Raw genomic sequence first — 14782 nt, 5'->3', positions numbered from 1 at the left:
CATGAGCAGCTCAAGTATCCTCCAGGACGAGCTCCTGGTTCCTCAGCGTCACCCCCGAGTGGGGGTAGTAGCATTCTGAATCTTAATTATACTGCCATTTGTGTTAATGATGTTGGAACAATTAGAATCGGGGCTGCAGCAACTCAATTTAAAATCTGGAATTACTTGGCAAAAGGAGAGCGCGCCGACGCCCGCGTACATACAGTGACGTCCTGGAATTGAAGTTGTCTCATGGTGGGCCCGGTGGGCTGGGGTCGGTTGCTGATTTCCAGGATGGTTCTGAGAAGCACTCCCAGGAGGCTTTCCACTATCAGGTCCACTTCTTCCGAGACCACTGGTTCCTGCAAATGAACAAATGTGAGCGGCTACATTTCTTTTTTGTATTATTACAGTGGTACCTCGAGATATATGAGCTTCATTCGTTCCGGGACTGAGCTCGTATGTCGATTTTCTCGTAACTCGAGCGAACGTTTCCCATTGAAATGAACTAAAAACAAATTAATTTGTTCCAACCCTCTGAAAAAACACCAAAAACAGGATATTGGATTGGAAAAAATGATTGATTTGTTCTAATTTGCCATCTATTAACAAAGTAACAAATAAATAGTGGTTTAATATTACTAAAATGTGTTTAATAGTACTAAAATTATACGGATTTCGAAGGGGGGGGGTCTTTTTGCACGGCAACGCTATTGTAACATAACATAAACAAATTTAAATGAAGTTGGATTACGATGCAGACACACTCAAAAATAAGTTTAATCGAACCTTACACTAAATTTAATTCTAATTTTGTTTTATACCTTTCTTCTCGCGGGTTGGCTCTTTTTGCCCCGCCTCCAAACTGACTTTCAGTCAATATCGAGGGTTGTTTGAGTTTGTATTCCCTTCAAAATATTCTCAAAATGATGCACACAAATGTCCTCACAATAGAATAACACACGACCACTTGCCAACGAGAAGTAGTATAGACGCCATTCGCACTGACTAACGGGGAGGAAAAAACGGAAAAAATGCAACGCTCCGCCCAGTGCTCGCAGAGACATTACACGAGGGAGTTTTGGGGAGAGAGACAGTGTCCATGATGTTCTTATGAGCAACATCTGGCGTCCGCTGTCTGCTCGTATATCAAAATTTGTCTCGAATCTCAGGATAAATATTTGTCCGAAATTTTACTCGTGTCTCGAATTGCTCGTATGTCGGGCCACTCGTATGTCGAGGTACCACTGTACTTGTCAATACACCCAATGGATTGTGGCCTGGACATCGACATCAACACAGCTTTCGAACGTATAAAACCCAGTGTTTTCGATGACTCATTTGGACAATTGTTCAATTCGGACACACAAAATGAGGACTTTGATGGATTTGTGGGTGACGATGACGTGAGTACATTGTAAAATGGCTAAATAAAGTACAACCGAATTCAGTTTTGCTTCCGTTGCCTTTTTAAAAACGTGTTTTTAGCGTGTGTCCGTATATTTAAGCTGGTGTATGTTTTGCTATGCCTGGCTGCGTCTATAAAAACGGTGCGTCCTTTGTGTGTGTAAAATACAGAAATAGCACTCGTTACTGACACTGCGGCTAAAAATATGATGCGCCGTATAGTCGTGAAAATACGGTATGTCATCTAAAATGGGGCTTGATTGAGAAAGGCACTTATCATTTGTGTTTGGTGTCTACATTTCTACTCACCGTGGAACCGTTCTCCTCTTTCTTGATGAGCGACAACATGCTAGTAAGGATTCGCGCACACATGACCAGGTCTCTCTGCTCTTGCATGTGAGCATGCAGGATGCGCAGCACCACTGGCAACAGGATGCACCTTGATTCTAAGACCCCCACCCCCCCAAAAAATCAGTTTTTTGGCTCGGGCAGAAGAGGAATTAACGGCAAGATCACCTGGGTTAATGTACAGCTGGCTTTCCACCGTCTTGGCGAGACACTGCAGTTTGACGGCATCTAAGGGACAGTCGGCGGCGACGATGGCCGGCAAGCTGCCCAATGTCTCCCGGACGAACCCCGCCACCTCGCGGACCGTGAAAATCTTGAGGAGCTCGCCGTAAACCGCCGGGAATGTTCGAAGGAACATGGCCTGGATGCGGAACCGTGCAATATGTAATTATGGACGCACAGGAGGTCAAAAATTGACATATTTCCCTTAAGACAGACAGTGTTTGAGTACACAAATAAACATGACATCATTTTTTTTCCGTAAAACTATGATGGGTCAAGTTTAGAATGATTACGAGGGGAAAAACGCAGGTTTAAACGTAGATTTTTTTTTTGAAATATCAGATAAAAGTCAAGACAAATCTCAGTTTTGGGAAATATTTCTACACATAATGAACCTATTAAACCACGTGCTAAACTCAAAGGTTATGTTGGTAGATTTTGCTAAAAAAAACAGCTCTAGATAAAATATCTATAAGATGATAGAAATAAAAGAATATTGACTGTTTTTATTTATTTGAACTCAAAATAAAGGAACTGACCATGTTTTCCTTTTTCGTTTCTAAAATTGAAATCAAATTTGAAAAATAGATTTACGGGAGAAAATGTCATTATTTTTTTTCTGAAATTCTCACTTCAAGGTTTGAAGCACCCCCAAAAAATAGCTCAAAAATAAATCTTTTCTATTTGAAACCCAAGTATCTCGCACTGGCTGAGTTGCAGACATATGAAGACGATAAAATGCACGTGCCTGTGTTTGTGCTACCGGATTGGTGCCTTTGTTTTCCTGCGAGAGGAAAAAGCGGATGGACATGAAGAGCTCGTGGATGCACACGCGGAACTCCTCCTCATTCTGGCCTCCCGTTGCCAAGGAGAATAGACGGCGGGATTGGATAATGTACTTGAAGATATACTCGCTGGCCTGAAAAACAATCAATTCAGGTTGAACAACAGAGATCCACTATGTTGTTATTCTCATGATCGTGTCCATCAACATTTCTCATTTCTTACCTTTAGCACTTGCTGAATATGTTCCTGATGATCAGCATCTACGATGCGGTCCACGTACCACTTGAGAACTTTGATCAGGTCCCTTTCAAAACACAGAGTATTCCAAAATAAATGAACAACTCACACAGAGTCATAACTATTGAGAATCTAGTAGAAAATATCATTTGCCTCGGCAGAGTGGCACCGATGGAGTGATGGAAGTTAAGGAGTCCAATAGAGGGTGTATGACTAAATGGAAAACAATAATCCGGTCTCGTCGTTTTTATCGTGCGACGAACCGGAAGAAATTTAAAGTGGCAGAGTATTCCAAAATAAATCAATAGCTCACACAGAGCCATCACTATTGAAAATCTAGTATCAAATATAATTTGCCTTGGCAGAGTGGCACCGATGGAGTGATGGAAGTTAAGGAGTCCAATAGTGTGACTAAATGGAAAACAATAATCCAGTCTTGTAGTTTTTATCGTGTGACGAACCGGAACAAATTTAAAGTGGATGCTTTTTGACAACGCCGAGGCCAACAACGCCTTGAGTCAGTTCCAATATTGTTATTATTAACTTTGAATTGGCCGCACATCACTTGTCACATGGTCAAAGAAGTCTTCGGTAAAATGGCTAAATGGAAAACAATAATCCGGTCTCGTCGTTTTTATCGTGCGACGAACCGGAAGAAATTTAAAGTGGATCCTTTTTGACAACGCCTTGATTCAGTTCCAATATTGTTATTATTAACTTTGAATTGGCCGCACATCACTTGTCACATGGTCAAAGAAGTCTTCGGTAAAATGAATAATGACAAAAAACAACAAAATAGTCGAGTGCAATCCATGGAATTCTGTAAATTACCCCTTAGGTGAAATTTAGCTTTATTTGAAGAAGGAACATAGAGCGACGGTGTGTTAGATCACAGCATTTATGCTCAATTTTAGCAAGTGTGCTCATTTTGAATTCAGGTAGAAGTGTTTCAATGCAAGGCCACAAAGAGGCGCTAGAGCAGTACAAACCTGTATGACAGTGCGCCTGCAAAATGGCTTTCGATGTAGGTGTCCATGACTGGCTTGAAGTGCTGAAATTTGCTGTCTTGAAGGAGATTGATGATGTGAACCTTGGAAAAAAAAACGAGATGAGTACAAATAAGTATAAAACAGGGGTATCAATGTCATTTTTTTGGTATGTATTACATTACACGCGTTATTGTGATTCTTTCGACAGATCTTTCTCGCAAAACACTCCGAGACCGATATCTCTCAGCGCGGCCTGGCGTGACAATGGCGAGATTGCTTCACGGAGCTCTCAAGTGTTACCTCCCTCCATCTTCCGTGTGTGTGTGTGCGTTATTATTTCATGTTCATAGCGAGCACTCACCAGCGAGTCAAACACCTTCAGTCCATATCTCTGCGAGCTCTCATCCAGAATGCCAAAAAGGGTGTCTAAGGTGTCTTGTAGAAACTATAAAAAATGTTTTAAAAATACATGGATAAAAAGGAGACTTCACCTTTTTAAAATCACGATAACGACAACCAATAAGATGTGATGACGGGCCTACTTTAACAATCTCCGAGCCATCGATCTCCTTCAGCTTGGAGAGGCTTTCGTTGATCCGCTCAGGGTGCGCTCGCCACTTTAACAGGTCCAGCATTTCACCTGGGGAGATCCACAGTTAAACCCGAGGTGCGAAAAAGCAACAAATGATAAGAAGTGAGTCTAAAAATGCAACAGTCAACGCCCCCTTCAATTAGCATCCAAGCAAGTGTTGACATTTTCAAGTTGAGTGTTGGAAAAGAGATAAGAAGTCATTCCCCTGGTGTCCTCAGACGTACCTATGAATAAAACATCATGCCGCTTGAGTCTTTATAGCTGTCTCTTTAGATTTCGTCTCCCCGGAAGCAGCCGTTTTTGTCGTCGTAACGTAAGTGTTGTTCATTTTTTAAATTGACCTATATAGTCTGTCAAAAGGAGTCAACTTACTTTGACTGCGCTGAAGCGACGTGACGTCGACAGACAGGGGCGTTAAAGGGTTTCCATTCAAAAAAATATCGGAACAAAACTATAGTTTGGGGACAGTGGTGTTATTTGGTTTTTTTTTCAATAGCTGGCTAACTAGCTATAAATTGAGGTTTTCGCCAAAAAACATGAGTTGGAATTTTTATCGTCACTGTACATCAAGGGTGTCAGACTCGGGTTGGTTCGCGGGCCACTTTAACGTCAACTTGATTTCACGTGGGCCGGACCAATTTAGATATGATATTTAGATTTTTTTTATAAATGGATTAAAAGAACTGGATTAAAAGCCCTTAATATTCCATTTTTTATAGATCTAAAACAATGCTTATTTTAGCTTTTTTATATATATTTTTAGATTTTACAAAATGATTTTTGAACTAAAAACAGAATAAAATGATTAAAAAATTACAATTATTGATTTACAAGGGGGAAAATCAGGAAATTTAATATACATCTATACTCTTCATATTAATTTGATTCTAAAACAGAAAGTTGGCACTTATGATTTACTTTCCCGGGCCACACAAAATGATGCGGCGGGCCAGATTTGGCCCCCGGGCCGCCACTTTGACATGGTACAGTGGAAAAACAAATTAAATTATTTTGTATGGAATAGAACTTCTAAATAGGTTATTGTCTTTACAAAATAACCTGAAAACTGGGTGTGTTATGTTCTGTTAAAGCGAACCTGTTAATAGTAGTAATCTATAATACTGTAGTTCATTTTTTTAGTCAACGGTAATGCACAGTTAAAAATAAAATAAAATGTGTCATTCATTGAGGGTGCGCCTTATAATGCAGTGCGCCTTATAGTTGTGAAAATACGGTACATCCTTGTTTCATTGTTTCTCTTCCAAGCGATGTCATTTTTTTTTGTTTAGTTTGGGCTGAGTTTGGGCAAGAATCCAAGATGGAAATAACACAAAACACAAAGGTCAAAAAGGGCTTTTTACCGTTTTGTGTAAGTTTAGTAGAGCAGAGGAAGCTGGTAATCCAGAAAGACTCCTTGGTGCCTTTCAGCGTCTGGTTGTTGGTTGGGATGTTGGCCTTGGAGAATGGCAACTTAAGATAGCGAGAGCAGTCTGCCAAGCTGATGTTCTCCTCGCACTAAACATTTAAAAAATAGAAAAATTTAAAAAAGGGTAATTAAGCAAATGCAAAAATTACCGATGGTCCATTTATCATCATTTCATACTTGGATTAAAATGCAATGATTACACGATTAACAAGGGTTAGATCACATGCATCATTTTGTGTCGCTCGTGGAAGTGTAATATTTATATATATATATATATATATATATAAATATATATATATATATATATATATATATATATATATATATATATATATATATATATATATATATATATATATATATATATATATATATAAATATATATAAATATATATATATATATATATATACAGTGGTACCTCGAGATACGAGCTTAATTAGTTCCGGGACTGAGCTCGTATGTTGATTTTCTCGTATCTCAAACGAATGTTTCCCATTGAAATGAACTAAAAACAAATTAATTTGTTCCAACCCTCTGAAAAAACACCAAAAACAGGATATTGGATTGGAAATTTTTTTTTATTTGTTCTAATTCGCTATCTATTAACAAAGTAACACATAACTAGTGGTTTAATATTACTAAAATGTGTTTAATAGTACTACAATTAGACAGTTTTCGAAGGGGGAAGAGAGGGGAGGGAGGGGGGTGTATTTTTGCACGGCAACGTGCTCATAACATAACACAAACAAATTTAAATGAACTTGGATTACGATGCAGACACACTCAAAAATACGTTTAATCGAACCTAACACTAAACTTAATTCTAATTTTATTTGACATTTTGATATATATATATATATATATATATATATATATGAAAGAATATATTTGCTATTGTTTGGTCTTGGCCAGCCTGGGGCATCTTATGTCATATTTATCCTGATTTCCTTACATAACACAAGTGTAAGTATGTCCTCCCTCACATAGTCAACTGGTTCTAACAATATTCCTCTGCAGTTTTTGTTTTGAAATATTGCCAGTTGGAGTTACACAATCACCAAAGGGGGCTGTTGTCATTTTATTGATTCGGCGTGCCGCCTTAACGCTCAGCTGAGGCTGTTTGAGCTCTAAAGCTCGCGCACATTTTGGACTGCTGCTTCAGCATCTATTTTGGGGCCGAGGAAAAACTAGGCCACCTAAGTTTTCATTGAACAACTTTCATCTAACATTAGCGGGGCCCCCACCAGCCAAGGAAGGCAAGGAAATGATCTGACAATGCTACCGATGGCCCATAGCGAGCAGAGGGGTAAAAATAAATGAAGGGGGGGAAAAAAAACAGACGTCGGGTGAGAGTTGTGCCCCACAGCTGACAAATGAATCAATGCGCTGAGCTTGAGGTTTCCGTGCACACCCTTCGCCTGCAGCTGAGGACATACTCTGCAATTACGGCCAAAGCAGGACATTTTTAAAAGACGATTTCACATGGTTTATTTGTGCCGGGCTTTTGATGTGTCACCAGCGAAAGGTTAGGGTGAAATGAGTGTGCGTGCGTCCTTGCTTGTCTGTAATATGCTCAGGCCGGCTCCAGAGAGGATTTCAAGTTTTACATCAGTTTTAAAAGGTGCCGAGACGGCAATTACGAGGCGTTCTGGAATGGCGAGAAAGACCACACAGATGCACGTAAGGTGCGAATGGCGAATGTTTGGGAGGAAACCTGCACAGGAATAGCAGGTGTTCAGACATACAGAGGTTTAAGTCTGGAAATGGGGAATGAAATGACAAGTTAATGGCAAAATAAGCAGAACAGCGTTTTTAGATTTTGACGGGTCATTTTTCCCCAAAATGATTTTTGAATAAACTCAGACCCCAGAAACTTTCATTTCAAGGTTTGTATAGTTAAGTTGTTTTTGTGCACACAGGAGTAACTTGTGTTGAGGATTTTTCTAAATAAGAAAAAAAGATAATCATGGCCATTTATATATATATATATATATATATATATATATATATATATATATATATATATATATATATATATATATATGTATATATATATATATAATGTGTACGTGTGTACATATATATATATATATATAATGTGTACGTGTGTACATATATATAATATATTATATATATTTATATATATATATATATATATATATATATTATATATATATAGAGAGAGAGAGATACACATATATACACACGCGCACACACACACGTACACACGTACACACACATACATACACACACACACGCACATATTTACATATATATATATAGCATAAATATCCCCAAAATTGGGACAAAAGCGAAAAACTCTACCTCGCTAATTAGCCCGATTTTGTGCAATTTTACCCATATTTTAAACACAGCAGGGTCATTTAGTAGGGGTGACCATGTGCAAAATGGTTGTTCAAAGTATATACGCATGCAAATAGCAAAGTTTTTAAGACCTTAGGAGAAAATAGAAATTTAAACACGTTTTTTTCTTACTCTGTGGAGGTCAAGCAAGGCCATACCTTGTGAATAATAAGCTCATGGGTGCCATCTGGCAGAGTCCTTCCATCTTCCTGCATCAGTGGCACAAAGGAATAGCCAAACAGCTTCTTCTCTCCCTTCTCTTTAGCTGCGGAGTGGCCAAATTCAACAAGGAAAGTGTTCAAATGAAATATTCTCTCAGTGTCGCCATGAATACATTTTCCAGCTCAAATCAAGGATTTAATGTAGCATCACTGCAGGAGGTGGAAAACCAAGATGTCAGGGGCGGTGAAAACAAGCCGGGCACAAAAATTAAAGCAAGACGCCGCAAATAAATTGGATCGTTCATGCAAATTGATGTCATTTGGACAATATGTTGAGCGCTATACAGTGGTACCTCGTCATACGAGTTTCCCGACTTACGAGAAATTTGAGATACGAGTAAAATTTTGAGGGGAATACAAACTCAAACAACTCTCGATATTGACTGAAAGTCAGTGTGGAGGCGGGGCAAAAGGAGCAAACCCAGGAGAAGAAAGGTATCAAAATGTCAACCAAAATTAGAATTAAGTTTAGTGTTAGGTTCGATTAAACTTATTTTTGAGTGTCTGCATCGTAATCCAAGTTCATTTAAGTTTGTTTATGATATGTTACGAGGGTGTTGCCATGCAAAAAGACCCTCCTTCGAAATCCGTATAATTTTAGTACTATTAAACACATTTTAGTAATATTAAACCACTAGTTATGTGTTACTTTGTTAATAGATGGCGAATTAGAATAAATAACATTAAACAATAAACATTTTTTCCTATCCAACATCCTGTTTTTGGTGTTTTTTCAGAGGGTTGGAGCGAATTCATTTGTTTTTAGTTCATTTCTATGGGAAACGTTCGTGTGAGTTACGAGGAAATGGACATACGAGCTCAGTCTCGGAACGCATTAAGCTCGTATCTCGAGGTACCACTGTAGTAGTAGCGATGTGCTGTATTCACATTGTACGCTATTCATCGGCGGGCAACCTATTTTGTTTTCATTAAATGGGGCAAGTTTTGTAGTTGGCAGTTTGGTGTCAACACAGTCCTAAATTTGGGGTCGTGATGAGAAGCCCTTGGGTTGTGGCGCAAATGGTGCCAATAAGGCTCAAGTCCACAAATCTGGGCAATCATGTCGACTTCTTTGGACACGAAAATTGATGAACAATCCAGTAATTCGAGTCGAAAAAAATGTTTCATTAGAGTGGCGTTGTAATGGTTTGTTTTGAAAGTGCTGTTTTTAGTCGGAATGGAGAGCCAATGGCAAATTTGACATAACTTTTGTCTACATGTCCACGTTTTTACATAGCTTCCCTTTGCGGCGAGAATGAATCCGGTCAAAATATGACGCGCAAATCATATAATAAAAAAATAATTTTGAATTGAGATTGATGTCCAACGAATTGCTGATGTTTTAGGACCAAAAAGTGCGGGTTTATTTTGGCATGAAGAGTTGTGGTCATCATAAGCAAGGCACGTTCAAGATTAAGTCTTAATGCTTAATTGTGTCCAAGAATGTTCTTTTGCGAATATATGTCTTGTTCGAGAATTTATAAAAACACTGGTGATTACCAAATTTTGTCCAGGATAATAGGTTAAAAGCAGTTTAAAATGTAAATAGTACATTGAAGAGTTAAATGCATTTATGAGTGAATTTTGATGTCACTGGTTTTGTAATGAACAATTTTTATATCCACGATAGAAATGACGCCACAAAAGTTTTTATCTGTGCGCAATTGCAAATAAAAAATAAAATGTTATTGCCAGCAACACTTAAAATCTCCTAAAATGATTCTACCATGTATTAAAAGTTTGTTCATCGAGCATGTGAATATGAACCGTTACTCACTGGAGCAATGTCGGAACTCGAAGCGAACGTGCGATCCCCGAAACATGTCCACGGGGATGGGCAGCTTCATCTGCTCCGCCCACCGCGGGCTGTTGTTATGATACAGCACCAAGGAGTGGTACTCGTCCGCCCCAGGTTCACCAGAGCCGGCGGCCACGTGACTCTAAGAAATAGAAAGAAAACAAAACAAAAAATGGGAATTTGTTGTTGCCGTCAGTCCGTGTCTGTCTGTTTTCCGTCTGAAACAAAAACTGCAGAAGCCGCTGATGAGGACTCGGCTTGGAGGTGTGGCTCTCATCTGGGTCAGCCATAATAAAATCAAGAGTTTCGCTCGAAAATACGATGCGCATCAAAATTAGAAGCCATCGAGGGGCAAAATGAGTTCACTAGACTGAGATTTGAGTCATTCCACTTCAAAAAGACCATTTTTTGCAGTGTTAAAAAGAGATGTGATCACCCAAAACATCACCTCTGAACCTGTTCATTCATTTATCTTCTATACTGCCTATTCTCACAAAGGGATGCGGGGGCGCTGGAGCTTATCCTAGCCAACTACGGGCATTAGGTTTCCAGCCAATCACAGGGCACAATGAGACGGACAAATATTCACTCATACCTGGGGACAATTTAGAATGGTCAACCAGCCTATCATGCATGATTTTGGGACAGCCGGATTACCCAGAGAAAACCCACACAAGCACGGAGAGTGCAGTGGTACCTTGAGATACGAGCTTAATTCGTTCCGGGACTGAGCACGTATGTCGATTTTCTCGTAACTCAAACGAACGTTTCCCATTGAAATGAACTACAAACAAATTAATTCGTTCCAACCTCTGAAAAAACACCAAAAACGGGATATTGGATTGTAACGCATAACTAGTGGTTAAATATTACTAAAATGTGTTTAATAGTACTAAAATTATACGGATTTTGAAGGGGGGACAGGGGGGGCTTTTTGCACGGCAATACGCTCGTAACATAACATAAACAAATTTAAATGAACTTGGATTACGATGCAGACACACTCAAAAATAAGTTTAATCGAACCTAACACAAAACTTAATTCTAATTTTGTTTGACATTTTGATGGCTCTATTTGCCCCGCCTCCACACTGACTTTCAGTCAATATCGAGGGTTGGGTTTGTATTCCCTTCAAAATATTCCCAAAATGATGCACACAAATTGTGAGGACACAATAGAATAACGCACGACCACTTGGCAACGAGAAGTAGTATATACACGCCATTCGCACTGACTAACGGGGGGAAAAAACACTGAAAAAATGCAACGCTCCGCCCAGTGCTCGCAGAGACATTACAAAGAGGGAGTTGTGACCAGAGACATTACACGAGGGAGTTGCGGGGAGAGAGACAGTGGCCATGATGTTCTTATGAGCAGCATCTCGCGTCCGCTGTCTGCTCGTATATCAAAATTTGTCTCGTATCTCGAGATAAATATTTGCCTGAAATTTTACTCGTATCTCCAATTGCTCGTATGTCGGGCCACTCGTATGTCGAGGTACCACAGTACTTAGTCACCCTGTCGCTTTGACTATGTCATTATTCTTAATTTTCCTGCGTTTCAAGGCATGAAAGGACAATTTCTACTCGATTGTTTCATATTGAACTCACCCATCATGTAAAGAAAGACTAAAGGAAAAAAGAACAAAATGGTACCTTGAGGATTTGTCCATCAATGTCCAACACATAAACGGTGATTTCCACATTTCTTGCGACACTCTTCCCACCCTTTTCAAATTCTCCTTTCTCCAGCGTGACGTAAAGGTCGTTCCTCATCTCTCCTAGAGTGGAAAAAAAATAAAAGGCATTGATTATGCACACAGTGCTATGAACGACCTTCAAACAGCTTGGAGACATTTGTGTGGGTGTGGGTGTGTTGGGCCAAGTGTGTAGTGCATCCTGGACAGCATTTACATTAGTAGAATTTAATGATACATTTAGTGGGCTGTCATCAAATCAGAGCTCTTGACCTAACATTTGGTTGTTATGGTATATATTTGAACTTTGACGTCATGCATTCAAGCTAGTGCTTGATCTCGCTCAGGAACTAAAGACTTCAATTTATTCGTATTTATCATCATGTATTTGGAAATATATATATTTTTTAAATATAACCATATTTTATGTGGTTTTGTGTTTTGTCAAAGGTTTAAAAAGTGATCAAAACAGTCAACAATCCCTTTTAATGTATTTTTTGGGGGTAAATCTGTATTTCCTGGTCGTTTCAAATTTGTACTCATTTATTTTTATTTTTATTTCTCCACTTATTTAGATATATTAAAAAAAGTGGGGGTGATACCGCTCTCTAATTAATAATAAAAAATATCTCCATTTAAAAAGGTTAATAATGTATTTTCCAATATAAACAAATAGGAAATGTCATGCTTTACTTGGAAATGTAATATTATATGAATATAATTGTAGCTTTTCTTTTCATTTATAGTTCATCATATAATTAATAAAATCAAATAAATTCATGACGCCGTTCTCTTTAAAACCGTACTTATTTGTCCTTATTTCACCCACTCTTTGTTTTCTTTCCTAATTTAACAGGGAAAAACAATTAGAAAACAAACAAATATTTGTTTCCCCTCAAAAATTCAAAAGCCGATGCAGGTCATTAATTTTCGTGGGCCACACAAAATGAGGCGGGGGGCCAAATTTGGCCCCATGCCTGTGCATTTGACACCTGTACCTTATACAGTGGTACCCTGACATACGAGTGGCCCGACATATGAGAAATTCGAGATACGAGTAAAACTTCGGGCAAATATTTATCTTGAGATACGAGACAAATTTTGATATACGAGCAGACAGTGGTACCTCGTTAATCAATGCGAATGGCGTATATACTACTTCTCGTTGGCAAGTGGTCGTGCGTTATCCTATTGTGAGGACATTTGTGTGCGTCATTTTGGGAATATTTTGAAGGGAATACAAACTCAAACAACCCTCGATATTGACTGAAAGTCAGTGTGGAGGCGGGGCAAAAAGAGCCAACCCGGGAGAAGAAAGGTATCAAAATGTCAAACAAAATTAGAATTAAGTTTAGCGTTATGTTCGATTAAACTTATTTTTGAGTGTGTCTGCATCGTAATCTAAGTTCATTTAAATATGTTTATGTTATGTTACGAGCGCGTTGCCGTGCAACTAGTTATGTGATACTTTGTTAATAGATGGCGAAATTGAACAAATAAAACATTTTTTCTAATCCAATATCCATTTTTTGGTGTTTTTTTCAGAGGCTTGGAACAAATTAATTTGTTTTTAGTTCATTTCTATGGGAAATGTTCATTTGAGTTAGGAGAACATCGACATACGAGCTCAGTCCCGGAACGAATTAAGCTCGTATCTCGAGGTACCACTGTATTCAATATGAGAAGAAATGGACATATGGTAGAATATACACTGCCTAGCTCCACTAAATAGCACCGTCTCTGGGGTCAACATTGATTTCCTGCTCTTGAGCGTGGTAACCATAGCAACTACCAGCATCCTATATTCCCCCATTCTGTTACCCCACGAACTAACAAACAGATAAGTCCTTTACCGTGAGTACAATAGGTAGAAAGGAAAGTAGAAAAGGTGTGGTTGGGTGGAGGGAAAGGAAAGGGGGGGGGAAATGATGGAGTCATTCACAAAGGCTTTTTTTTCAGCCCTGGGGCAGACTTTCTTGGTCAGAAAATCCACAGGGAGAGAGCGAGTGTGTGTAGGGTTTGTAGTCAGACGCAGACAAAGAGAACGTACATAAATCTGTGTTAGTGAAGCGCTTGGGGACCCACAGTCTGCGCTTTATCGGAGTGACCAGACTTGCACCCCGCTTATGTATAAAAGACATGCTTTCCTGAGGATTTGATGTATAAAAAATAAATAAAAAGCTGTAAAAAAATAGTGCGTCCGTATAGTATTCACCTGGTTTATGAGAACGGGGGTGCGTTACTGTAAAGGCCTAAGGCGACTGCCTCATTTGACAGGCGCCTATCTATGACCCGTGTGCACCAAGGAGGGGAAAAATATATATATATATATTTAATCAAGTAATTCGCTCCCAGGGTGGCTGAGCGTGTTACCAAGGCAACTGACATGGATATTGAAAGATAGGTAAATATATGATGCTGTTCTGTAAGGACTGTGTAGATAATGTAGTTTGACAGAAAATGTTTTGGACGTTTTTCGAGATTTTCGGCACTAGTTAGGGCACATGTGTCAAAGTGGCGGCCCGGGGGCCAAATCTGGCCCGCCGCATCATTTTGTGTGGCCCGGGAAAGTAAATCATGAGTGCCGACTATCAGTTTTAGGATCAAATTAAAATGAAGAGTATAGATGTATATTAAATTTCCTGATTTTCCCCCTTTTAAATCAATAATTGTAATTTTTTAATCCATTTTTTCTGTGTTTTTAGTTCAAAAATC

At 38.9% G+C, this 14782-nt stretch overlaps 1 protein-coding gene across 1 annotated transcript in view; it reads right to left on the bottom strand.

The window, feature by feature from the left end:
- Positions 1-14782, bottom strand: part of dock4b (dedicator of cytokinesis 4b) — a 92618-nt gene that overhangs the window by 31913 nt on the left and 45923 nt on the right. The window contains exons 13-24 of the mRNA XM_077593536.1: positions 12027-12151; positions 10350-10512; positions 8510-8616; positions 5922-6075; positions 4511-4608; positions 4330-4413; positions 3969-4069; positions 2965-3046; positions 2705-2875; positions 1903-2095; positions 1696-1832; positions 204-341 (exon numbers count right to left, since the gene is read on the bottom strand). Coding sequence (XP_077449662.1) covers positions 204-341; positions 1696-1832; positions 1903-2095; positions 2705-2875; positions 2965-3046; positions 3969-4069; positions 4330-4413; positions 4511-4608; positions 5922-6075; positions 8510-8616; positions 10350-10512; positions 12027-12151 — 1553 coding nt within the window. The remainder of the gene's footprint in view (positions 1-203; positions 342-1695; positions 1833-1902; positions 2096-2704; positions 2876-2964; positions 3047-3968; positions 4070-4329; positions 4414-4510; positions 4609-5921; positions 6076-8509; positions 8617-10349; positions 10513-12026; positions 12152-14782) is intronic.

This window comes from Stigmatopora argus, chromosome 23 (genome assembly GCF_051989625.1).
Source record: "Stigmatopora argus isolate UIUO_Sarg chromosome 23, RoL_Sarg_1.0, whole genome shotgun sequence".
Classification (NCBI taxonomy): domain Eukaryota; kingdom Metazoa; phylum Chordata; class Actinopteri; order Syngnathiformes; family Syngnathidae; genus Stigmatopora; species Stigmatopora argus.
Note: the sequence above shows the minus strand (reverse complement) of the source record. Positions and strands in the feature narration are given on the sequence as shown.